The 26190-nt window shown below is 41.3% G+C and overlaps 1 protein-coding gene across 1 annotated transcript in view; it reads left to right on the top strand.

The window, feature by feature from the left end:
• Positions 1–26190, top strand: part of FASN (fatty acid synthase) — a 74492-nt gene that overhangs the window by 19609 nt on the left and 28693 nt on the right. The window contains exons 4-19 of the mRNA XM_061615966.1: positions 3574–3747; positions 4243–4443; positions 6659–6781; positions 8843–8958; positions 9381–9515; positions 11334–11793; positions 12278–12465; positions 14119–14308; positions 17917–18011; positions 19457–19591; positions 19700–19903; positions 23473–23588; positions 24296–24471; positions 24956–25147; positions 25435–25515; positions 25760–25945. Of these exons, the coding sequence (XP_061471950.1) occupies positions 3574–3747; positions 4243–4443; positions 6659–6781; positions 8843–8958; positions 9381–9515; positions 11334–11793; positions 12278–12465; positions 14119–14308; positions 17917–18011; positions 19457–19591; positions 19700–19903; positions 23473–23588; positions 24296–24471; positions 24956–25147; positions 25435–25515; positions 25760–25945 (2772 nt within the window). The remainder of the gene's footprint in view (positions 1–3573; positions 3748–4242; positions 4444–6658; positions 6782–8842; positions 8959–9380; positions 9516–11333; positions 11794–12277; positions 12466–14118; positions 14309–17916; positions 18012–19456; positions 19592–19699; positions 19904–23472; positions 23589–24295; positions 24472–24955; positions 25148–25434; positions 25516–25759; positions 25946–26190) is intronic.

Genomic DNA, 26190 nt, shown 5'->3' with positions numbered 1-26190 from the left:
ATTGCAACATGCTTGTTATGATATTTGACAGTGAGAGGATGATTGAGCAAAAATTATTACCAACAGTAATAATTAGTAACAGTGATGAAAAGAAAAGTTGGGAAATGTGTCACTCCACAGCTGACAAGCCCCTCTCTGACAGAGGTACAAGGAACCTCTGGAGACCTCTGGAAAACAGCTTTGAAGATGTGTTTTCCTGTCTGTTTGCTCTGGCCTCTGAATGAAGCTTTCCAGCTCATTGATGTAAAATGGAGACATTTGAGTTTCAGATATCAGCAAAAATTTGACAAAACTTTTTGAAAACTTAAGATCAGCAGAGGCAACACTCTTCTATTTTGAGGTATCAGCTAAGTTGGGATACATTGGTGGAACCGTATTCTAATTCTATGATTCACTTAATGCTTAGATGCTGGTTCCTTTCCATGCTAGCTTCAATACTATCTAAAATCCCCCCCCTTAATCTGAAGAATTAGATTCAGTTCATGCATTTTTCTTATGCATCATGGCTGGGAGTCATCATCTGCTTCTTTGGATAAAAAAGAGGATCACATTTATGAGTATTTTGAATAATCAGCAGGGGCTTCACAGACTGGCCTTGTGATCTTTGTCCATATTTCCTATTTAACATATTTTTTGCACCAGTTCAGTAATGCAGTGCACATTTCAGGAAACAATGGCCCCCTCTCTTCTTCAAGTCATTAATGCCAAGAAAACTTTATACTTAAACATACATGATGGAAAGAGCATGTTGATATATTTTTATTTATTTCAAGAATTTATATACTACTTTTCATCTGGAAAGATTGCAAAGCACTTTATAGAAAAAAATCAAAACAACAAAGTTAAATAATACCGTGGCCTGGTTCACATGGTAACGGTAAGCCAAACCTTGGCTTTGTGAGACTACGTGAATGTACGGGCTGCTGAGAAGAGCTCGCAACTGCTTAGCTCCTCTACGCCCTTTTTGCTTCTGTAGCATGTTAAGCTAAGCCAAAGTTTGGCTTAGCCTGTCCTTTGAGAGCAGCTCAGTATTTAAAACAGCAGATATGCATGAACTGATAATATTCAGTCACTGTCTTTATAAATCAACCTTAGTGCCTCGATGAAAGCCCCACTTGGAACTAATTCACAGATAGCACCTAGAGAAGGCCAACAGGATTGGAGGAAAATGTGCTCCCTCAGTGGTTTGGATCAGGATTTAGTGATCTGTGGTTGGGAAATGTATAAGCGATGGAACACTTTTCCTGGTCTTCCCCAAGTTCCCTGAGAGATGACCGAGATGACAGCACCAGGGGGCTTGCTGCCATGGTATAGTATATGGTATATATGGCAGTGGTTTCCAGCCTGGGAGCTGTGACAACCAGCGGGGCCATGTAATCCAGAGGGGGGTGTGCACAGTAAAGAAATGAATTGTTTACTAATTCTTTTTTAAAAGTCTTAACTCCCTGAACACTACCTGCTCCCCACTGCTGCTGCAGACGACACCTCCCCCTTGCTCCATACAAGAGGGGAGGACTTTTGCTGAAGCTCCAGAGCATCTTTCAGGTGCACCAAGGCAGGCATCTGCCTATAAAACACGTGGGAGGTGCCAAAGGAGGCTGAGGATGGAGCTGCTAGGAAGAAGAGGGGATTACTATCGCCGACTCCTGTCTCCTCACACTGTTGTTGCTGACGATGCCCTTACTCAGAATGAGGAGAGGCTTTTTGTGAAGCAAACAGAAGCAAGGCTGTAAGGAAAGGCTGCTTTCCCCCTTCCTTCCTGGCAGCCAGCCTGCCTGCCTTTCTTGCCTCCTGATTCACTGCCATCTCCTTTTAGAAATTATTCTTATTTACAAGGCTGCCCAGATCTTGCCTTTGGACCAGACGGAACCAAGGAGCAGTGAGGAAGCTCAGGACTTGCTCACCCCCCATCTCTGTGTACGAGTGTCTCCCTTTTCTTCCACCTATAATCCGCCCCCCCCAATCTCTCTCTCCAAGATGCTGCGGCAGTTGAGGGTGCCCAAATGCATGTATGCCTCCAGATGCTTGCAGGAGGGGCAGCTGTGTTTATGTGTGTGTGTACACTGATCTGTCTTCTGCTCCACTCTCATTCCCCAAGTGCACGGTAACCCCTACTCAATCTATCCACCCTTTAGCATTCCCAGCACTACCACGCTGCTGCTGTTGCTGCTGCTGCTTATTATTGTTGTTGTTGTTGTTATTATTATTTTAAAAGCTCAGCAGGTTGGCTGAGGCTGGGGTCCACATACTGTAGCTGAAATGTATTTAATTAATTATTATTACATTTATATCCCACCTTTCCTCCAAGTTGCTCAAGGTGGTGCACATGGTTCCCCTCCACTTTCCATTTTATCCTTACACCAACCCTGTGACTTGAGAGACAGTGTCTGGCCCAAGGTCACCCATTGGGCTTCATGGCTGGGTGGGGATTTGAACCTGGATCTTAGTCCAACACTACAACCCATTGGTGTTGGGAAATAGGACTGTACAGACTGTGGGGGGGGGAGGGGGATACCAATTTGATGAAACTTTGCATTAAGAAAAGAAAGCAACACCTCTCTGTCTGCAGGGAACTTTTTATGGAAAGGGATATTTGGAGATGTGTTTTTGCCACGCATCATTTTTTCAATTAACAGAGGCTAAAATTACAATTAGTGGGGGAGGGGGGAGATCACAAATTTTTTTGAGTGTATAAAGGGGGTCCCGTACTCATAAAAGTTGGGTACCACTGATATATGGTATGGTTCAGGGGGTTCCAAACTGTGGTCTTTGGACAAGTGGCCCACCAGCTTCATTCAGGTGGTCTGTGGCGCGTCTGTGGATTTGGGGGTGAAGATGGGAAATGGCACATCCATCGCATTAAATAGTCATATTGATTTTTAATTGTATTTAATTGCTTTTTTATTTTTATATTGCATTTCACTGTATTACATTTTGAGTTCTATGGAATACATAAAATACAATATACAAGAAATAAAAGATGCAATAAAAATACAATTAAAAATCATAGAGCATCTAGCACAGCACATTACATTTGTGACATCAAGTGATCCACCAAGACCCACATCAATTTTCAAGTGGTCTATGGGGGAACAGGTTTGGGAACCACTGGTATAGTTTATCTATATACTGCTCTTTGGCCCAAAGGCCTCCAAACCAGTGAACAGTGTTAATATACGTTGCAAAATAAATATACAGTAGAAATATAATAAATCAATCAAAATATTTTTAAAAGTATGAAAATTCAATCAAGAATACAAATTACACAATAAGAGCTAGTTATCAATAGATGCGGAACCTGTTCTCACCCATTTCCCATCCGATCTGCCATGCAGTGGGGATTATGTGATTGAGCTCCATGACTGGATCACAAAGTTTTGTGATCATGCAAACATTTTGTTACTAGTAACAATAGTTAAGAACAATACCCTCTGGATTGTGTTTCCTTTTTTGTTTTTTGGCATTGTTTCATGGACAGGCACCAACCATTTGAGTATCAAATGCTCCAAGTGACCTAATGGGTTGTTTGACCGTCCAAGTTCATGGTATGCAATTCACCTTCTCCTCTTTCAGGTATTAATCCAGCTGCCCTTCGGGGCACAGACACAGGTGTGTGGATTGGTGTGAGTGGGTCAGAAGCTGGTGAAGCATTTAGCGTAGACCCCGAACAGCTGCTGGGGTACAGTATGACTGGCTGTCAACGTGCTATGTTTGCCAACAGAATTTCATACTTCTTTGACTTCAAAGGTAAGTGTGCAAAGGTTCAAGTCTTTTGTTTGCAAATACCTATGAAGTGCCCATGAACTCGTTAACTCCTGGAGGGCAGATGTTTAGTCAGACGGGGGAAGATACAGTCCTGCCAGAGATGAGATTTTAATATAGGTAGGCGGAATCAATAGCAGCACTGAAATGTTTAGCATGGAAAGTATATATTCTTTGTGGATGCTTTGCAAATTTTACCTGGAAAATCACTATGTCAGTGTGTGAAAATCGGAGCATGTGACAAATTTATTGAAACATTTTATAAACAGGCATGTATTAGTCAAGCCAGGGCTGGAATCAACAGACAAAAAGAGTTATCTTTCCTAATTTTAAATGGGGCCTTTTGTATTACTTTCTGCTGTCACATCTTAAAAGAGCTCAAACTTGTAACACAAGGCAACAAAAATATTACATTAAGAAAGCTAATAAAGCAAAGCAATTAATGGTGGGTTGCTTTTTTCATGGCTCTTTTTCCCAAAGGACCAAGTATGTCCATTGACACGGCATGTTCCTCTGGCCTCGTTGCTCTGGACAGTGCTTACAAAGCAATCTGTAGTGGACAATGTGAATCAGCCCTTGTGGGTGGAGTCAATCTCATACTGAAACCCAACACTTCTGTGCAGTTCATGAAGCTTGGGATGCTTAGTCCTGATGGTGCCTGCAAGTCCTTTGATGCTTCAGGTATGGAGTTTGTTTTCATATTTAAATGAGCATTGGAAGCAGGCAGTCCTCCACATTTGAGGGAGTGTATAATTTGGTGTTCTCATGGTAAAATAAAAAGCCCACCTCTGTTCTGTTTAACACATATGGGAACTGATAACAGCAGAAGTGACTACAGAACTGACAACATGAGTTGTTTTCCTGCAGTAGCCCTACAATTTTGGGCTGTGTACACACCACACATTTCAAGCCCATGGCTTTCCCCAGAGAATCCTGGGAACTGTAGTCTACCCCTCACAGAGTGACGATTCTCGGGAGCCTTAAAAACCACAGTTCCCAGGGTTATTTGGGGGAAGTCATGTGCTTTAAATGTATGGTGTGTACACAGCCTTGTTTTCTCTTTCTGAAATCTCTGGGAGTTTTTAGCTTTCCATTTAACTGGGGTTCAGAGAAGACATCACTTATTTCAATGCTCTTGTGCAATAATTAATTGCTTTTAATTGATTTGTTTTGCCTGGTGGTACTTTGTGGGTTTTGGTCAAACCACTCTTCAAAGTGAGCAAGCAAGGGTGGCAGCGTGTTCTTGAACTATGGAATAATATTCTGTTCTTTCTCTCGAATAAGAAACTAGGGAGGTACAGAGATGTAACCTCTGCAAATAATTCTGTGAAACTTAGACGTCATGCTAGGTTACATGGCAAAATGGGACCAAATTTCAAATATCAAATATTAGACAGATCTGAGAGGAAACAAGGAAATGTGGGACAACCATAGCCCTATTTTTTTCTTTTTAAATGAAAATTTGTTCTAAGTCATACATCATTGGTATCTTGCACTGGTTGGAATTCTGGAGTTATATGAAATAGGTTCTTCGCTGTGTGTGTGAGAAGGCTTTGGCTAGCTGGGAAATAATAAATACACACGAGAATATTTTTAAATTAGATAATGTTAACTCCATTAATTTCTCTGTCAGAATACTTCAGGTGTAAATACACCCCCCATTCTATGTGAAATAACCAATATCGGAATTACAGAATATTATTTATGTAATACACGAAAAACAGAATTACTGCTACTGTAAAAGAAATATTAGTAAAATAATGGGAACTAGACGAACAGTTGAACTTAGCACATTGTATCTGGTATAAGTAAGAGAAACTAGAGAAAGGAATAATTTCGTTAACAATGAATTAGGATCTTCTGTTAACATTAATTAAATTATTCAAGTGCTCAAATTGATTTGACATTTTAACATGTGATGAGGGGAAATTTAATTAATAAAAGTTTTTTCCTTCATAGGGATATATTCATAAGCCTTATAAGTTCTTGCATTCTATGTCAGCAGAGCAGATATTGTTTGTTTTTATATTGTACAAATGCTTAGAGATTTTAAAAATTCTAAGTGGTTTATAAATGTGTTTAAATAAAATAACAAACAAACAAACAGAATATAGGACTCCCTCACAATACATTTCTCCTCTGTGAGCACTTCCAAGCTGTTGCCATTTTTGTGTGGAATTCAGTTGCATTCCAGTAAATCCAGGTTGTGGAAATTTAATTTGTTGGGAGGTCTTATGTAACAAACCTACTTCCCCCAAAGTTCAGACTTTTTGCAATAAGGAAAGTGATGGGAAAATGCCTTGGAAAGTGTGAAATAACACTTGCTTTGATGCATCATCAGCATCATTATTATTATTAATTAAATTTATATCCTGCCCTTCCTCCCAAAAGGAGGCCAGGGTGGCAAGCAAACGAAAAACACTAAAAACAGCTCTAAAACATATCTACATTATCTAGCCTTCTCACAAACAAAGTAGAGTGAATGGTCATCAAATAGGCAACATCATCTGATCTTCCTGCAGAAAAATTAGTATGAGTGCCCATTAAACAGGTAATTTCATCTGATCTTCCCACAAACAAATCAGGATGAATGTTCATCAAATAGGCAACATTGTCTTATCTCCCTGCAAACAAATCAGGATGAATGGTCCTAAACAGGTTGTCTGGAAGTGCCCTGTGTATTGTGCAGGCTTCTTCTGAAAGGGGCTATCTCTTATGTCATCTCTCAGAAGAAATAAGTGCAAAGTTGTTTGAGTGCTCAGCCATTTTAAATATGAATAAGGATTATTTAATGTTGGTTTTACTTGTTCAGCACCCTTGAGTATGGGTGAAATCCAACTGTCTAAACAAGATTACATTGTGGGGTTGTTGTTTTTACGGCTCTGGGTTTCTGCAGGGAATGGATACTGCCGTTCAGAAGCCGTGGTAGTTGTTTTCCTAACCAAGAAGTCAATTGCTAAACGGAATTATGCTACCATAGTCAATGCTGGGAGTAACACTGATGGATTTAAGGAGCAAGGTAAGCTTCTTTTTAAAAAAAAATCCCTGGAGATTGTGAAATTCTAGGACCATCCTGAGAGAAGATATATATAACATGTACAGAGTAGTGGGGTCAGTTTGGAAATGTACCTATTCTTGTCATTAGAAACATAAGAAGCTGCCTTATATTGTGTCAGACCACTGGTCTATCAAGCTCAGTATTGTCAACACTGACTTACAGCAGCTCTCCTGGGTTTCACGCAGGAGTCTCTCCCAGCCTACATGAAGGTGCCAGGGATTTCATGTGCTTTATCACTGAGGTATTGCTTTTCTCCAGGGTCAAGTATGGGGAAAAAATACAGAAGGCCGAGAGCCTGTCTGAAGCATGGTGGGAGGGGCAAAACTGACAGCTGAGCCAGCTTTCCATTTGTTAACATGTGTATCTGTCTATTTGTTTGACAAAGGCAGTCTTGCATGGTGGCCAAGGCACACACTGTGGGCTCACTTACATTATGCCTCTCTTCATCCCACGTAAGCTTCTGTAGTGGAGTGCTTCAGCTCAGGCCTGAGCCTGAGCATCCCATGAGTGGTGCTTTCCATCTGGAAACTTAACTTAATTAAGTTAACTTAAACATGAAGTTGACTTAAACATGAATTAATTCACATCCTTCCTTGTGAAATATGGAAGAGCATCCCAGTGGCTGGCTCTGCCTTTGTTGCATCTTTGGAATCCTGTAGCATCATATTCTAGCCAGGGACCGTATGGAAAGCACCATTCTGTTTGAGAAAGTGTTGATGGAAAAAAGTTGTTCTTCTGTATCATCATCAAAATGCACAGCAGTTAGGTGGTGCTTTTTGAGTGTTCGAAGCACTTTGCAGAATCCTTAGAAGAGCATTATTCTCTGATAGAACCAAAGACTTCCTGCCTCACAACTCACAGTCAGAAGCAGCTTGCCAGATGGGATGGAGATGCTATGCTAGCACCCTGGTAACTGGGTCGCTATTGCTTACCAAGAGGGGAGGGGCAAGACAGTGAAGAGGCTGACATGGTGCAAATGCACTGGCAGAGCCAATCCGGCACTCCTGCTGGTCCATTTGCACCACACTGACCTCCCCACTGCCTCACCCCCTCCCTCCCAATAAGCAACAGCAACCCACCTGCCGGGAAGTGGATATAGCAGCTCTGCCCCCAGCAAGTAGTTTCTGCTCACCCTCTTAGCTTCTGCCCTCACTCTTGGCCACTATACATCATCACTGCACTTCATTCAGCACCTGCCCTTAGAGGCTATTTATTTATTTATAAGATTTATATCCCGCCTTTCCTCCCAGTAGAAGCCCAGGGTGGCAGACAAAAGCACTAAAAACACTAGAAACAGACTTTAAAATATATTAAAAACAAAACTTCCTTAAAAACATTAAAGCAAAACATCTTTAAAAACTTTTTTTTAAAGCTTTAAAAACATCTTTTTTTAAAAAAAAGGCTTTAAAAACATTAAACAGCAATTCCAACACAGACACAGACTGGGATAAGGTCTCTACTTAAAAGGCTTGTTGAAAGAGGAAGGTCTTCAGTAGGTGCCGAAAAGATAACAGAGATCATGCCTGCCTAATATTTAAGGGGAGGGAATTCCAAACAGTAGGTGCCACTACACTAAAGATCCATTTCCTATGTTGTGCGGAATGAACTTCCTGATAAGACAGTATCTGCAGGAGGCCCTCATCTGCAGAGGTCAGTGATTGACTTATATAAGGGATAAGACAGTCTTTTAGGTATCCTGGTCCCAAGCTGTATAGGGTTTTGTACACCAAAACTACGACCTTGAACCTAGCCTGTAGCTAATAGGTAGGCAGTGCAATTCTTTCAGCAGTGGGGTGACATGTTGGCAATACCCTGCCCCGGTGAGCAGTCTCGCTACCACATTTTGCACCAGCTGCAAAAGGGCAGCCCCACATAGAGCGCATTACAGTAATCCAGCCTGGAGGTTACCAGTGCATGGACAACAGTGGTCTGCCACAGCAAGGGTTAGTTTACAACCTAAAGGAGGAAGTACCAGGGGTTTCATTGTATGGAACCAGGAACTGACCATTCTTTTTGCCCCAGGTGTAACGTTCCCCTCTGGATGGATGCAGCAACAATTGGTCAGCTCCCTGTACAGAGAGTCTGGGATTAAGCCTGAGGAAGTGGAATATGTAGAAGCCCATGGCACAGGCACTAAGGTTTGTCCTCTCTCTCTGTTCTGTCACTTTTCCTTTACCACTAATCTGTCTTTCTTTTATATTAATTCCTCCAGCTTGATTAAGCAACATTAGATTCCCCATTTGAAACTTTCATAGGTTACTTCAGCCCATCTTCATCCATTTCATGATTCATCTCAATATGTTTCAGAAATGTTGGGATTTGCATGGTGGTTTCACTGTCAAATTCCTTCACATGCACATGTGTGGGGGCACCCAATCATGTGGGGAGAAATAGTGAATTGGACTATGCATATGCGGAACAACCAGCCTGGTTCATGCTGTTTTCCCACACACAGTTGTACACCTGCATACACAGTTGTGTGAAGAAATTTGACGGAGTAGGCCAGCCCTGAAATCTAGCCAATAACTCCTCCTGACCTCCTGCCTTTCTCTGTTGCTAGGTTGGGGATCCTCAAGAAGTGAATGGCATTGTCAGTGTCTTTTGCCAATCGGATCGACCACCACTGCTGATTGGATCAACTAAGTCCAACATGGGCCACCCAGAACCTGCCTCTGGTCTCGCTGCTTTAGCAAAGGTAAAAAAACTGATGGCTAGTCTCATTGCACACAGCCCACTGCTTGTTTTAGGGGGGTCATTTAAACTGGACTTCAAATTCAAAGGACATCTCAAATTTAAACACTTGTTAATTTTTTGGCATTTGATAAGTTTTGCAGCTTGTGTTTATGTACATCAGACCAAAATGTGACACACACTCTCAGAGCTGCAAGTTTAAGCAAAGAAGTGATGAGATTTGGTAAATGAAGTTTTTTGTTAACTGATACAGATTTTGTCATATTAAAGTGTTTAAAATGTTAATAAACATTAATAAAAATATTTCGCTTCTGGTGACACAAGATTAGACCATGATGAATGGATCATCTGACTATATAAACAAACCATTAAATCTTTTTTGGTGCTTTATTTTGCTTTCATGTGTCATCTCTTTATTATATTATTATAGTAGGAGCCTCAAAGGCTAGCAGTGGCTCAGGCCACTCTAGACCTCTGAGAGGGCTTAGTTGTAACTAAAACAAAGCACAGAGGCAGAGCTGAGCAACTTGCTCACTAGGGTTGAAGGGGGGGAGAGAGAGAGAGGGAGAAAGAGAAACTGATGAATGTAGCAGAGGAGAGAAAGGGGAGGGGGAAATGACAGAAGAGAGAGATGTGTTGAAGATTCTTTCCTTGACTTTGTAGTTCCCTTTGTAGGAAAAGTATCAGCAGCTCCATACCTAGCAAGTAGCGTATTTGTGGCTGTAGGATTATATGGAGCTGGGACAGCTATAGGAAGCAACAGCTGCAGTGAAGATCTGTGGCTTCAGGAATATCTGCTTGCCTCTGAAAATAAATTGTCCATTTTCTGTATTTTTTATTCATCTGTCAAATGGTTCTAGCTTAGGGTTGCCAGGTTCATGGCCTGAGACTGATCCTGTATCTTTAGGAGAAGAGAAAGTAAGCCAAGTGCAGGTGTTCTTGCAACACGGTAATAGGAAAAACCACAAGGTGGCATTCTCCCTTCCCCCCGCACAACTTTTGAAGATACAGAAGACCTCTTGGAGGCCGGGCCCGGCCTCCTATCTTTAAAAGTTGTGCAGGGGGAAGGGAGAATTCCACTTTGTGGTTTTTCCTATTACAGGGTTGCAAGAAAACCTGCACTTGGCTGACTTTCTCTTCTCCTAAAGATGCAGGATCAGTCTCAGGCCCTGAACCTGGCAACCCTACTACCATATCAGCATCTCTGATCAACATGTTTGCTTGTGCCAGTTTGTACAGTTGTGAGCCAAGCAGAACCAGACATTTAAAAGAAAGGAGGATAGAACTGGTGAAAAACAGGAGGAATAAATGGGTGGGTAAGAAAGAAAAATGTGTGGTATAGTGATAGCAGATGGGATCATAGCTCCTGTACCTTTAACCAATTAACTATAACGTGTCACAGCATGTGACATGGCAAAGTTCAAGGTTTAGAAGAGTGGGAGCTACAATTTCAGAAACAGATTCAGGATGAGAATTCTGAGTTGCATCAGGGCATTGATAAAATTACTTAACCATTCTGAGCCTTAGATTCTCAGTAGAAGATAATATTGACCTGCCCACTTCTGGTGAATATTACACAAGAAAAGATGCACAGTTAGGAAACATCTTCTGTGTTATATACAATCTACTACTTATATATGACTGGACTTCAAAGATTGTCCTTTAATACAGAATATGGTGCCCTTTTTGGAATCCTGAGAATCTCAGGTTTTATTTTAAAAGGTGTAGTTTTCTAGTCCTCATGGCTGCAGCCAAAACTACACAAATGACACCTGTTAAAAATGTGTTCTTAGACTGTACTGTTATGTTCTGTCTTTCTCAGGTGGTTCTCTCTTTAGAACATGGTCTGTGGGCGCCAAACATTCACTACAACACCCCAAATCCAGATATTCCTGCATTACAAGATGGTCGTATACAAGTAGTTACAAAGCCAACCCCCACAAAAGGTCACCTTTGTGGAATCAATTCATTTGGCTTTGGTGGTTCAAATGCCCATGTCATCCTGAGGCCCAATCAAAATAAATCGTCCTCCCTCGAGACTCAAAATTTGCCACAACTGGTACAGTTTTGTGGAAGGACTCAAGAAGCAGTATTAACATTAATAGAACAGAGCAGAAATCTGCAGCAACACACCACATTTGTGAGCATGCTCAACGATATCTCTGGGATATCTGTGTCATCCATGCCTTATAGGGGTTACACCTTGATTGGCAGCGACAGTGATGTGAAGGAGGTTCAGCATGCTCAATCCTCAGGGCGGCCCCTGTGGTACATCTGTTCAGGTAATTACATCCAAATCGCATATGGACTCTCCTTTTGTCACTGGAGACTTGGTTGTCTGAGCCTAGATTTCTCATTTTGCTAAGTTCCATGCCATGTTAACTAGCTCTGTGACTTATTTATTTAATATTGTCTTGAATCTGCATACTCATACTGATTATGAGAGAGAGAGAGGGAGGGAGGGAGGGAGGGAGGGAGAAGGACTGTAGCTTGGTGACAGAGTGTTTGCTTTGCATGCAGAAAGTCTCAGGTTCGATCCTTGGCATCTCCATCTTCAGATAGCTCTGGAAATGTCCCCTGTCTGCAACCCTGGAGAGCTGCTGCCTGTCACTGTGGACAGTACTGAACTATATGGACCAATGGTCTCAGTAAAAGGGAGCTTCTCTGTCTCTGTCTCATTCTCTAACACACACACACACACAAGTGCTGCCATCTTCATATGCCAGCAGTATTAAAAGGTACTCCCCTGCTTGCTTAATCTCACAGGCATGGGAACCCAGTGGAAAGGAATGGGTCTTAGCCTAATGAAGCTTGATCTCTTCCGGCAATCAATCTTGCGTTCAGATAAGGCCCTGAAAGACACAGGTCTGAAGGTGTCTGATTTACTCCTGAATACGGATGAGAACACCTTTAATGAAACCGTCAATGCGTTTGTTGGACTTGCTGCTATTCAGGTAAGACTGAAAGCCCTGGCCTCTTCTCCCACCCTCTGCTTTGACTCGTATGAGCATGTTTGAAGAGCGACACTTCATTTGGCTCACTGTCTTCTAAATCAGTTCTAGTGATACACTAGTTCATCACAGAGACAACATATCCTTACAACCCTCTCGTAGAGTTAATAGGCCTGGGGCTTCATTTCAACTAGGGATCACTGGAAACTGGCACCAATTTCATTGTAAAAAGCTTTTGTTTTGTTTTTTTCTCCTGGCACAGTATGGAGGAGGCAAAATGGAAACAAGAGCATTTTTAAACACTCACATATTACCTTCTGAGCTGCATGAGTGTGGGGAGGATGTGGGAGGTTGAGAGTGTACCTATTGACTCCCAACCCCCGTTCATCTGATTGTCTGCACAAAACCTCCATGCATATTGCTTGTATGTGCATGGGCACGTGGTCGGTTTCCATTATGCTGCAGGTTGGCCTGGAGAGGAAAGCAGGACGTTATTTCAGGGTCTTGCTCATTGCTGCTGCTCAACAGTGGGAAGAAAAGTGCTAAAAGTTCTAAGTGTGGAACATGGATTTGAGAGTGAAAATAGGGAAGGTTTCTGTGAGTACAACTAGTGATGGGCCCTTGGTGTAGAGGTAGATAGCACCACCCTTCCAAGCCACCTGTGGAGCTGGGAAAAATGACATGCCTTCCCGACAGCAGGTATTCAGTGTGAAGCTTGATGGGAAGTAGAAAAAAATATGAACAACACGGCTTACAAGGTGATCAAGTATCTGAAAGGGAATGAGAGTGAAGGGGTGATGCTATTAGACATTTCCTCAGAGAGTTTAATAATTCTCCAGAAAACAGAGTGGTGTAGTGATGAAATTATTGGACTAGGACGTGAGATCCTCACTTGGCCATGAAACCCACTGGGCAACCTTGAGCCAGTAGCTAACTCTCTGCCTAACAGGGTTGTTGTGAGGATAAAATGGAGAGGGGGAGAAGTGTGTGTGTCACCTGGAGGAAAGCTGAGATATAAATGGCATGTAAATAATATGTATTGGATACCAAGAATCATGCTGTAGAGAAACTCGCCAAGATAGGATTGCATATGCTTGGCTCCCACCAAGGCACAAAGGGAATAAAGGGCAGTATGAGGGCAAAGGGGGAGGTGCACAAGCATCAGGTAGGCCTTTTTGGAGGCGGAAGGGAATGGGACTGTGGATTGCATAAGGCAACTGATAAACAAGATTTCCGCAAGTGCAGGAAAATGATAAGCGTGCAGTTATTTGGCAGAGCCGTAAACATTCCCCTTATGCAGAAGGAAGTGCTTATGGGTCGCAGCAGGTTTTTTCGGTGTCTTCCTCCCCTTGGGGGTGGCAGATGCCTACAACTTTGATGAGCTTCCAGTGCATGGTGAAGACTTACCTGCTTTTCCAAGCCTTCAGAGATCATGTGTATGTTATTTTTTCACCCTCTAGCCTAGACCTAGAAGACTTATTGTCATTGTTATGCTTGGTTTTCACTGTATTTGATGAGTTCTGTAAACTGTATTGTTTGTTTTATCTAAACCACTTTGAGGTTATGGTGGACAAAAAGTACACGAGATCCCCGAATAAATAAATAAATGCATAAATAAAATACTGTAAACTCAGCAGCCCATTTTCTACTCTCCAGATTGCACAGATTGATCTGTTAAAGGCCATGGGTTTGCAGCCTGATGGGATTGTTGGTCACTCAGTTGGAGAGCTAGCCTGTGGATATGCAGATAACTCCTTAAGCCATGAAGAGGCCATTCTTGCTGCCTACTGGAGAGGACGGTGCATCAAAGAGGCCAAACTACCACCAGGAGGGATGGCTGCTGTTGGTAGGTGACTAGAGCCACTGTCTTGGTGGGATGATCTATTTTCATGTTACCTTCTGTAATGATTTTCATGAACGAACATTTAATCAGAAGTATTCAAATGTAGTTGCTTGATGCAGTGTGGGGTATAAAGGTATAAAGAGACTGACTTTATTTACAACTGCCCAGAACTATATTCAGAAAATTCAGGAAAATATGAGTTATTACTGGTTTTAACATTTGGGTGCTTGTTACATGTCATTAATCAGGCTCCAAACAGACATTCTGTAGTCTAATATTGTGCTGCTTAAAAGCAGACAAACTTCATTCTTTCATAGGAACATAGGAGGCTGACTTATATTGAGTCAGTCTGTTGGTCCATCTACCTTAGCATTGTGTACATAGACTGGCAAAGACTGTCCAAGGTTTCAGAAAGGGTTCTCTCCCAGCCCTGTCTGGAGATGCTGGTGAATGAACCTAGGACCTTCTGCATGCTCTACCACTGAGCTACAGCCCTTCCCCCAAAGGCCTTTCCTTTCAGATATGTTACACCCATACCTACCTACACCTACTTGTGTAGTTTCTTCATGTTGAGTAAGGTGCTGTTACTATTATAAAATCTGATAAGAAGATTTGTGGCACAGGAAATTCAAGCATCACAACATTACCTAGTAACAATTTGCCTTCTTTGTACTATCTAAATAATAGAAAATACTATCTTAATACATAGTATAAGCTAATATTATGACTCTCTAGTTCTAGCCATCATTTAAGAGTCATTGTGTAGTCTGTCTTAGAAACTAATTGAAGAATTTAAAAAGCAGAGAGTTGTGTGTATGGATAGAATTACATGTTAACAAAATATCCTAGAGAACATTTATTTTGTAAGGTATTTATTTTAAAATTGGTGATAGACTTAGACCTAGAAGATCAGAGTTTGCCATCTATTTTCTCTGTGACTTTGGAGAAGTCATCCTGTTTTACCTCTAGATAATCATCTCTAAAAATAATAACTATTACTGTGGCCTTTCTCACCAGGCTGATATGAGGATAATTGAGATATAGGACCATCACACATCCTTCATATAACTATTACTACTATTATTACTGCTACTACTATATCACTGCCTATGAAGCTCTTTAATAAGGTCTCATTGGTGCCTGTACTGAAAAGGTTTATAAAAGCCATTTTGGCATATAAGCGGTATATAAATTAATAAATGGTAATAATAAAAAGGACCACCTATGTGCATCAATCACACCACAATCACTAAAGTATAGGCAGGGATAGTGAACCTGTGGCACTCCAGATGTTGTTGGACTACAACTCCCATCTTCCTTAATTATTGGCCATGCTGACTAGGGCGAATGGTAGCTGGAATCCAACAACATTGGGTTAGCCAATTCTAAGCTATAGGATAACAATATGGGTCTCCAGGGCTATGGAATTAGTGAGGTTCTGCAAGACAGGTGTCTCCTGAGGCTCAGCAACAAATGTTTATGGGCATTTGAAGTAAAATAGCAGGTTTTTATTCTGAACCAGATGTCACACTGGTTTAGGTTTGCTATGTCTAGCTTTAGAAAAAGATTAACTGTTGCAAACCCCCCACTTTTTTACTGTTTGTTTGTTTGTTTATTGCATTTGTATACCGCCCGATAGCCGAAGCTCTCTAGGTGGTTTACAACAATTAAAAACAATAAAAACAAATATACAAATTTAAAAGCACATTTTTAAAAAGCAATTAAAAAAAATCTTGTTCTTATTATGGCATTCTAATTTTCTATGCACGATATCCTGTATTCACCATTAGCTATTCTAATTTGAAATTTGGGCTGGAGACAGACAGTAGTTATGCAATTTCTCCTGGTGTTCACACACATTTCTTTTATTGAACTGTTGCCTGTAATTAAACAGGCTTTGCAAGGTCTTGAAACAAGACACAAATCTGCAAAACCTGCTCAGCCTAGGCGAGAGTGGAATGAGTTTGTACTTCTTGAGCAGCGATCCTTCTTTCAATCATCCCTTGAATTATCTCATAAAAACTAAAAATTCTGTTTCAATAACTATATGAATGTTCATTTGTAATATTATATTAATAGTATTTATGCTTTTAAAATTTTAATAATCTCTTGGCACCGCCCAATAAATGATTCAGTGGTCCTGCATTTACTAGTTAATCTGCAGCTGTAGTAGTCGGCTTCAGTTAATCAAGACTTGATCAGAGGTTAAACCTCAGACTTCCAGTAGTAGGTTTGAGAATACTGCTCTGTTTTCCACAATGTATGGATAGTTTTGTTTGATCTTTTCTAATTTAGCTTGCTTTGTAAGTTTCTAACCTATGGGTAATACTGGGCTTTATGTAACTGTAGCTGCAATTCTATGAATGCTTACTTAGGACTCAGGATTTCTGTGTAAAGGATGCATAGGATTTATACTGCACATCTACCATAATTGTATATGACTTGTTAATGGAACAGGGTGTGAAATTTGGACAGCATTTACTTTAAAGATACGTATATCTTCCTTAAGCAACTTGGGACCTTAATATTTGAAGGAGCATCCACTTTCCATACCTTCCTGTGTGTTAAGATCAGCAACTGATGCCCTCCTTGTTGTTTCACATGACAGGGAAATGTGTTATATGGCAATGGCAACCAGGGAGAGGACTTGTTTTTGTGGTGGCATCCCAATTATGGAATGAATGCCCTCCCTCTTGAAATATGATTGGTGCCAACTGAAAACCCATCTATTCCAGCAGACTTTTATGGGGGGTGGGGGGAAGTTAACTACCTGTTTTTTAAAAATACTATTACTGTTTTTGTTGGTTCTGCTGTAGTTTTTTTCTGTGCCTTTTGTATGTTCTGTTTTGTTATTGTAGTTCTTTGTTTTAATGTATGGTATTATACCCTTCCTTGGTATCACATTGTGATGAAGGGCAAGCTGAACATATTTTAAGTTAAATAAATATCCTTCCTGTCCCCATATATTTGTCCTCACAGTTCTAGTATGATTAGGGATGGGAGAGCAATGTGATTCAGTTTGCGTTTAAAGGCAAACTTACATTAATTCTCACTTTACAAAACAATATGTGAGTCAAAACACACCCATCCTTCAACATTTGCACTTTTCCAAATTTTGCAGTGCGGCTGTCCAGCCAAGTAATGTGTACAGTAATGCATATACTAGGGTAAAATATGCATATAAATGCATATATTGATGAAAATAACACAGAGAAATGCTATTATTATTATCACCATCATCATTATGAAAGATTGCTTTGCAAAAATATGTATAATATTAGAAGAAATTCACACTAAAATGCTGATCAATTTTCATTAGGACTTTTCTTTAAAAAATTCAATCTGTTGTGGAAATGTGGAGAATTTAATTTAAGATTTGAAAAATGAGAAACTGAGAGAAACCAAAATTGACATATTTGTCCATCCCTAAGTATGATGTACTTGAAATGGGCCTAAGGGATAAAATATGTTCTAGAATGTCCAGTGCAGTTTTAGCAGGGAAATACGAAACTGAAAGTCGGAGTTATTGGGTTTCATTTGCTCCTAGGGAAGGCCTTCTTCATGAGGACCTAAGAGGGCTGAATTCATCCAAAGCAATCTGTCTTTTACAGGTCTGACATGGGAGGAGTGTAAGCGTAGGTGCCCTGCAGGAGTGGTACCTGCCTGTCACAACTCTGAAGACACTGTCACTATTTCAGGGCCTCAGGTGAGAACTTAATGTAAACTTACGTAAACTGCTGCTTATTTAGGGCATCAGCTGACATGTCCTCATGGCTGGAATTTCATCTGGGCCAAATCTCAGTAGGCCAAGAAGAAAATCCTCATTAACAGATGCCAAATCAAAGCAAGATTGCAGTCACACTCACCAGAGGAAACTTTGCTACTTGTAACTGAATGTGAATGTCCAGTTTTCTTCAGTGAAGAAATGAAGGCAATAAACTATCATGAGTGGCCTGTGACTGAAAATTTGGCTAGTAAATTCCAGTCAGTATGTGAAATCCAGCTCCCTCCTGCTCCAGTCCATTTCTTGGGCTCCTGGTCTAGAGTCCCCCTGCTCACCTCCCCTCCAACACAATTGTTCTAACGCAACTCCCAGAACTGCCTGATGCACCAGCACAGAACTCCTCCTGTCCTTAGACTCAGTGTGAAAGATTCTCCCTTACCCTGATGCTCCCTACAGACCACAAATGCATTGCCTACATCCTTCTTTTAAGCTTTTCCCTTCTCCACAGAAGTTCTCTTTAGGTTGCTGCAGTAGATTTAGTTATGTCAGAGTAATAGTACTATAGTATGTGAGAGAGACTGACTGGAGCAGCAAGGGCCCTTCTTCACAGCTCCAGAGCAACTAAGTTGCTTCTGTATGGACAGGCTATGGGTGGGAACAGGTACCAGTACACTCTCTCTCTCTCTTTCTCTCTCTCTCACACACACACACACACACCATTTTTGCCTTGTCATTTCTACCTCTTTAATGGTTGCAGTGCACCCTCATCTGAAATTAGGAACACAGAAATCTGCCTTCGATTGAGTCAGACCATTGATCCATCTAGTTCAATAATGTCTACTCTGACTGGCAGCATCTCTCTAGGATTTCAGACAGGGATCTCTCCCAAACTCATCTGGAGATGTAAGGGATTGAACCTGCATGAAAGTCTGATGCTCTAACACTGAGTTCCAGTCCTTCCCCTAAAGGTAGATGGGCAAAGTGGTAAGTGGGAGAACAAATTCCAGAGAAGCAGGAGCAATTGCGCAGTGCCCTTTCTCTCCCTTCTCCTAACAGTGCTTCAAGGGGGAAGGGGTAGTGCACGCGGAGAGAGAAACACTGTGTACACCAAACAGCTTCTATCTCTAGCCACCATTACACATGCACTTTTCATGGTGAGGCTTCATTGCCACAAGCACAATGAATATAGATTATTTGCACACTCCAAGTATAATCTCAGTTTGCTTGGAATTCAGAGGATTTGGGTTTGTATAATGGATATTATTGTATACCCACAGGATCATCTGCATGTGAGCAAAGTATGGAGAATGATGGTTGTTTTGCAGGCAGCAGAGCTTAAATCCACAAAAGAGATTGCAGGGGCTTGTTGGAATGTATCAGCCTCTTGCAACATCAGTTCAATGATATTTTTTCCTCACTTTTCTTAGGACTCTGTGGCCAAATTTGTATCCAAACTGAAAGCAGAAGGTGTATTTGCTAAAGAGGTGCTCAGCGCTGGCGTTGCTTTCCACTCATACTATATGGCATCTATTGCACCAGTGCTGCTTAGTGCCCTGAAGAAGGTAACGCTCCTGAATGACTTCTCACAGGGGGAAGGGTGTTCAAGGTCAGAGAAGGCTATGCCATGTGCTGTGAGACTTTTTGCTTAACGTTTCCTTCTTTTCATTTAGGTTATTCCCTATCCAAAGGCTCGTTCATCCCGCTGGATCAGCACCTCCATCCCTGAATCTCAGTGGCAAAGTGATCTGGCTCAGAATTCTTCGGCTGAGTACCATGTGAATAACCTTGTGAGCCCAGTCTTGTTCCAGGAGGGCCTGAGGCATATTCCAGAAAATGCCGTGGTAGTGGAGATTGCCCCACATGCCCTTCTACAGGTATTACCTTTGGTGATCGCTTATGAGGGATCAGGAAGACACAGTTTAGGTTGTGATCCAAGATATTTCCTATTCTGGCAGGAAATGGTATAACTGGTGACCAGAGAGATGGGTTTTTTTTGGTTCTTGTGCCCCAGTGATGGAACTCCTTCTTGAGAGAGATCTACCTGGCACCTACTTTCATTAGGCAGAGTTAAGTGGCCACCTTAGGGAGTAAATTCTGGATCTCATGAAAGGGTAACAAAGTGTTATTTAGTTTGTTACAGTTGTATTTTTACTGTTGGAGGGCAGGGTGATGTTCAGGTGCCAAAATAAGCTTTCCCTTTTAAGTTCTGGTACTGCAGGCTGTAGCCTGTATTTTTAACAAAGATGTATATATGTATGTACGTTTAAAATATTTCTTAACTGCCCTTCATCAGAAGATTCCAGGGTGGTGTAGAACAGTGTGAACAAAAACTAATTTACGCACAACATATAAATACAATTATTAAAAGCGAGCAAACAAACATATAATCCATCACTGTCTGTTTTTAGGTGCCAGACAAAAGCATTCTTATTTACCCAGGGTTATGTTTTTTTAGTTGGCATGGAGATATATCAGTGTCCTTTGTTGTGATCATCCTTGAAGTGGGGTGGGTAGTGTGATGTTCCTATATATTAGTGTATATATGGTAAGTGCTGGTTGTTTAGAGTATACATGGTAAGTAGTGAAAGAGGAGGGGGAGTGAATGGGCAATAGAATGCTTGATGATTGGCTGAATGTTTAAAATGGCTGACAGTATAAATGAAAGGATGACAGGTAAATCTGGGTGAATGTGAGGTGGTGAATTGTGGAATCTGGGGGGAGAAGAGAAAGAGTGGATTGCTTGGTGGGGTTTAGAGAGTTGTTTACCAGGAAGGAGGTGGAGTTCGGATTAGTATTGAGTAAAACCATATGCTTATGTGCCTTAAGAAGAAATCTTGTTAATCTTGTTAGCTTTGTTATCTGTAATAAATACTTAATTTGGTTTACCAAAGGCCTGATCCTTGGCTGGGGTTTCACAGACCAGAAGGGAGGGTAAGGTAATGACCAAGGCTGAAGGGGAACTGTAACAAATGGTGGCAGTGGTGAAGAGAATAACAATACCAGTATTCAGAGTCTCTGGGAATACTAGTATTGGGACGTTACTGGTGGTTGCCTAGCAGGGGGATCTGTTGAGATCTGTGCTAGAGCGGGGAGAGAAATCATAAGAGAGAGTGGTCTGGACTGGTGGAGTCCCTGGTGGTGCCTAGAGACAGGCAGTAACCACGAGCAGGTAGGAACCTGACAGGGAGAGCCAGGGAAGGACGCATCACAGGTAGCAGAATGATGAAACTGAGGTTATCATACTTTGGACACATGATGAGAAGACATGATTCACTAGAAAAGACAATAATGCTGGGAAATACAGAAGGGAGTAGAAAAAGAGAAAGGCCTAACAAGAGATGGATTGACTCCTTAAAGGAAGCCACAGACCCGAATTTACAAGATCTGAACAGGGTGGTTCATGACAGATGCTGTTGGAGGTCATTGATTCATAGGGTCGCCATAAGTCGCAATCGACTTGAAGGCACATAACAACAACAAAAGTTGGTTTTATCTGGTATTAATGACTTTACAGTATTTTATTTTTATTGTGTAAGTGACTTCGAGTGCAAAATGTGACTAACAAATATAATAAATAATAAATAGAAGATAAGAGCAAATAAAAAACCCAAGCCTACCTGCTTAAAGGAGAAGCACAGAGCTGCTTCAAAGAGCACTTTTGCAAAGACCTTTAACCCCCAGTCATGAGCTGATGAGGGGGTGGTTAAATCCTGCTGCCTTGATGGCGCAAACCTGTTCTGTGCTAGGAACAAGGTGCCCAGTCAATGCAGGATTAAACCCTGTCCTCCCACTGATGCCACCAGTGACATCAGCTGATGGGCTGGTGGGTGTAGTTTGGGAAAAATGGCCTTTGGGGCCAAATTAGACCCCCTGGTGAGCCAAGATTGGTCCATCAGGTGGAGGTTCCTCACCCCTCCTGTATCCTCTATGTTTCTAGCATCTCAGTGTGGGAGATGAAAATTGCTAAAGATGTTTTGTTGCTGTAGGTTGTTGATTGGATTTATAGATTAATTATAATCAATCTATTTTTTTCAATTCATTTTATGTTAAAGTTTGTTAAAAGACGATCAGGAAAAAACATGCTGTGATTCGCAAGGAAACTTTGGCATTTTAAGTTTGTATATATTATATATTGTATATAGTTTTATTTGAGTCTGAAGTTTTTTTATTGATGTTACCTGGTTAATTTTTTGTTTGGTAATGGTCTGATGACTAGATACAAATAAATGAAACTGATCCAATTAGTCCATAAGTCATAATCGACTTGAAGGCACATAACAACAACAACAGTATCACCTTAACAGTCATGGCTGCCCCCAAAGAATCCTGGGAACGGTGGCTTGTTAAGGTTCTCCTAACAACTCTAAGCACCCTTTACAAGCCATGGTTCCCTTGATTCTTTGGGGAAAGCCATGACTTTTAAAGTGTACAATAGTGCTTTAAATATATGGCATGGATATGTCAAAAGTTCTATGAAATCTTTCTAGTCAAAAGGTGTTGAATAACGCCCTGGTGGTGTGAGTGTAGGAGTCTTTGAAGAGGGAAAAAACAAAAGAGTATCTTGTGGCATCTTAAAAAAAACTTAAATGTGTCATCTTATGTGACACATTTATTTTGGCTCAAGCTTTTTTTGGACTACATGTCACTTCAGCAGATGCATGAAGTGTTATCCTGAGTTGCAGAGTTGCAGAAATACATACACACGGTTTGAAGAGAGGGGATTGTAAGAAGTGAAATTAGAGGGAAATTAAATGCAGGAAAGTACAGACAGTAATAATTATGTACTTAACAGAGATAATTCTCAAAACGGTATTTGATTACTCATACATACTGGCACTGGTAAGCCAGGTTACCCATACAATATGCTAATATTCTCAGTTCAGCGTTGAAATTGTTGGTGTATTGTAATACAAAAATTTCCTATAGCAGTCTTCGTTTGAAGTTCCTTTGCTCTAGTCTGGCTACTGTAAGGTCATTTACGCAGTGTGCTGGAAGGATGAAATGTCCCCAGCCCCCCAGCCCAGCTTTTGAATATTGCCATTTCTGTTGTTGGATTTGTGTCTATTTGTTCTTTTGTGTAAAGATTGGCCTGTCTGCCCCCTGTGAAACACAGAAGGGCATTGTTGGCAGATGATGGCATATATCACACTGGAAGATGAGCAGGTGAATCAGTCACTGATATTGTGGATAACATTATTAGACCCTGGACGGAGCTGGAGAAGGACTTAATAACTCTTCTGCCAGGCAGGTTGTGACAGGTTCCTCTTCTTTCTTTTGCTTTAGAAGAATGTTATTGTTATATAAAAGGATATTTCTTTTTTGCAAGCTAAGGATATGGTTGCCGACATTCTTCTTCTTCTTGACAACCCTGGCTAAGGGTCTCTTTTTCGAAGAAAGAAGTCAGTGGCTTTTTCTGATAACTTTTTGAACTCCACCTGACTAGGCAATCCTGAGGAGAGCTTTGAAGCCAACCTGCACCATTTTACCCTTGATGAAGAGAGAACATAAAAACAACTTGGAGTTCTTCCTGACACACGTTGGAAAAATCCACCTTACAGGGTAAGGAAATGAGTGAAAGATAATGAGAACCATGAGACTGTGTCCAGCGCTGCAGCTGTGCTGGTGCAATAATAAACTTCTGTGCATGCAATGGAATATCCTCTTTCCCCTCCAGCCCCCTGGGTACCCTCAAAATCAGCTCCAGAGCAGATCTGGAGGGGGGATGGGGTGAAGAAAGGAAGAAGTCCCATTGCACAAGTGGTATTCCATTGGATACATCCCATAATGGTCTACATTTCATTTTTGGAATAGACTGAATTTTAGTTTTCTCACCCCACCCCCAGCTACGTTGCTGTCCTAAAGCATGACTGATAGTCCTGGGGAGAAGTACTGCAGTGCTGTATATGCCTCTGGTATAATAGGAAAATAGATTGGGCTTATTTTCATGCAGGTGAATAGAATACCTAGTGTGTTTGCTTTAAAAGCTTTGTGTGGTATCCAGCTTTTATATCTGTCAATTTCTGTGAAAATTGGAACCTCTATTGATGCTAGAGCTTCTTGTCATGCTTCAGAAGGCTATACTGAAAATTGAAGAAAAGGGATAGAGTGGAGAGAAAGCATTGTGCATTTTTAGAACAGGTCAGGACCACAAAACATGAGAGGCAGGTGTCCTTTTCCTGATTACAGGCCTCATTCCATGTATTACTATTACAGCTTCTGACTATTGAGCACTATCTTACAAATTCTTTTTTTGTGTGTGTTCTTAGAATAAATGTCCTTGCAAACAATCTGTTTCCGCCTGTTGAATATCCTGCCCCTGTGGGAACTCCACTTATCTCTCCTTACATTCTCTGGGATCACAGTCAGACATGGGATGTCCCAAAACCTGAAGACTTCCCAACAGGCGCTGGTGGTTCTGGAGCAGCAACAGTCTACAATATTGGTGTGTACCGGGAACTGTATGTCTTCTTTTTCCAAAAATAGAAATCTGAAATGCTCAAAGTGGAATTTTTAGAGTTTATCACTAGGGAGAATATATGAATCATCATACCCCTTCTGTCACTTTGCCAGAGGGATGGGGAACCTCTGGCCCTCCAGATGTTGTGGGACTCCTCTAACAGCCATCAGCCCGTGGCAGCAAGGGTAGTGGTAAAGGGAGCTGTCGTCTAGCAACATCTGAAGGGCACCGCATGGGATACCCCTGCTTCAGGAGAATTAAATTGATGGTGGGGAACTAGGGAGTGGAGAGAAGAACTGCTTTATTTTAGATGTTTGCAGCACTGCAATCTGTGTGGTGGTAGGGAAAGTGGGAACACTTTTGCTTGAATTTGGGAAGTTTTGAGAAATAGCTATTGAGTCTTCTTGAGACAGAGCTTTATTTGGCATTCTGAAAGACATGCTTTGTTCTTTTCTATAATGGTTGACAGATGTGAATCCCGAATCTCCTGATCATTATTTGGTGGGTCACTGCATCGACGGCAGGGTTCTGTACCCAGCAACTGGCTACCTGGTATTAGCCTGGCGCACTTTGGCACGCTGTCTTGGGACTGCTATGGAAGAAATGCCGGTCATGTTCGAAGATGTTACAATCCATCAGGCAACGATACTTCCTAAGAACGGTGAGGCTAGTAAAGGTCTCTGCATCTTAGGGGATTAGTATAGTCTGCTGAACTCTTTTACTTCAGGCTTCATCTAAATGAGCTGGCACAATTTAAACACAATAAAGGGAATCTACATTTTAAAAGAGTCTTTGTTGTCATAAACACATTGTGGCACAGAAAGACTGTACTGTTCCCTCCTCCTTTGCCTATTGGAGGGATGCTGGGGTGCTTGCAAGGGTGTGAATACAACATGATGTAGGGTTGAGGGTCCTCTAATAGCTCAGCAATCTCCATTTACCTTGCAGGTGCAGTACAGCTAGAGGTGAGACTCATGCCAGCATCTCAGCGTTTTGAAGTCTCTGGGAATGGAAATCTGGCTGTAAGCGGTAAGTAAATGTTTCCATTATTTATTTAGTTGTATACCGCCCCATAGCCAAAGCTCTCTGGGCTGTTTACAACAGTTAAAAACATTAAAAACAAATATACAAATTTAAAAACACATTTTTTTAAAAGCAATTTAAAAACACATGCCTGGGAGAAGAGGAAAGTCTTACACGTGTTCTGAAAAAACCAAAGTTATGTAGGCCTTGCCATTGATTTTCTTTGTTCTCTGTATATTGTGTCTACTAGGAAAAATTTGCCTTTTGGAAGAAACTGCTCTGAATAACTTTCGTAATCAGCAAATTGATTTGGAGATACAGCCAAATGCTTGCGCAGAAATCTGTTTATCCAAGGGGGACATATACAAAGAGCTTCGTCTTCGTGGTTATGACTATGGGCCAACATTCCAGGGGCTAATGGAATCCAGTAGTAATGGTAACACCATGTCCCTTCATTGCAAGATAGGAATAACGATTATTACGATTCATTTTGAACATAAGAAGAGTGTGCTGCATGAGGGCAATGGCCCATCTAGTCCAACATCACATTGGCTGAACCAAATGCCTATGGGAAGCCTGAAAGCAGGACCTGAGTGCCACAGCACTCTTCCCACTTGTGATTCCCTGCAGCTGGTATTCAGAGGCTTACTGTCTTCAACAGTGGAGGCAGAAAATAGCCAT

Source organism: Rhineura floridana, chromosome 3 (genome assembly GCF_030035675.1).
Source record: "Rhineura floridana isolate rRhiFlo1 chromosome 3, rRhiFlo1.hap2, whole genome shotgun sequence".
NCBI lineage: Eukaryota > Metazoa > Chordata > Lepidosauria > Squamata > Rhineuridae > Rhineura > Rhineura floridana.
The sequence above is the reverse complement of the archived record's forward strand: the minus strand, read 5'-3'. Positions and strand labels throughout refer to the sequence as shown.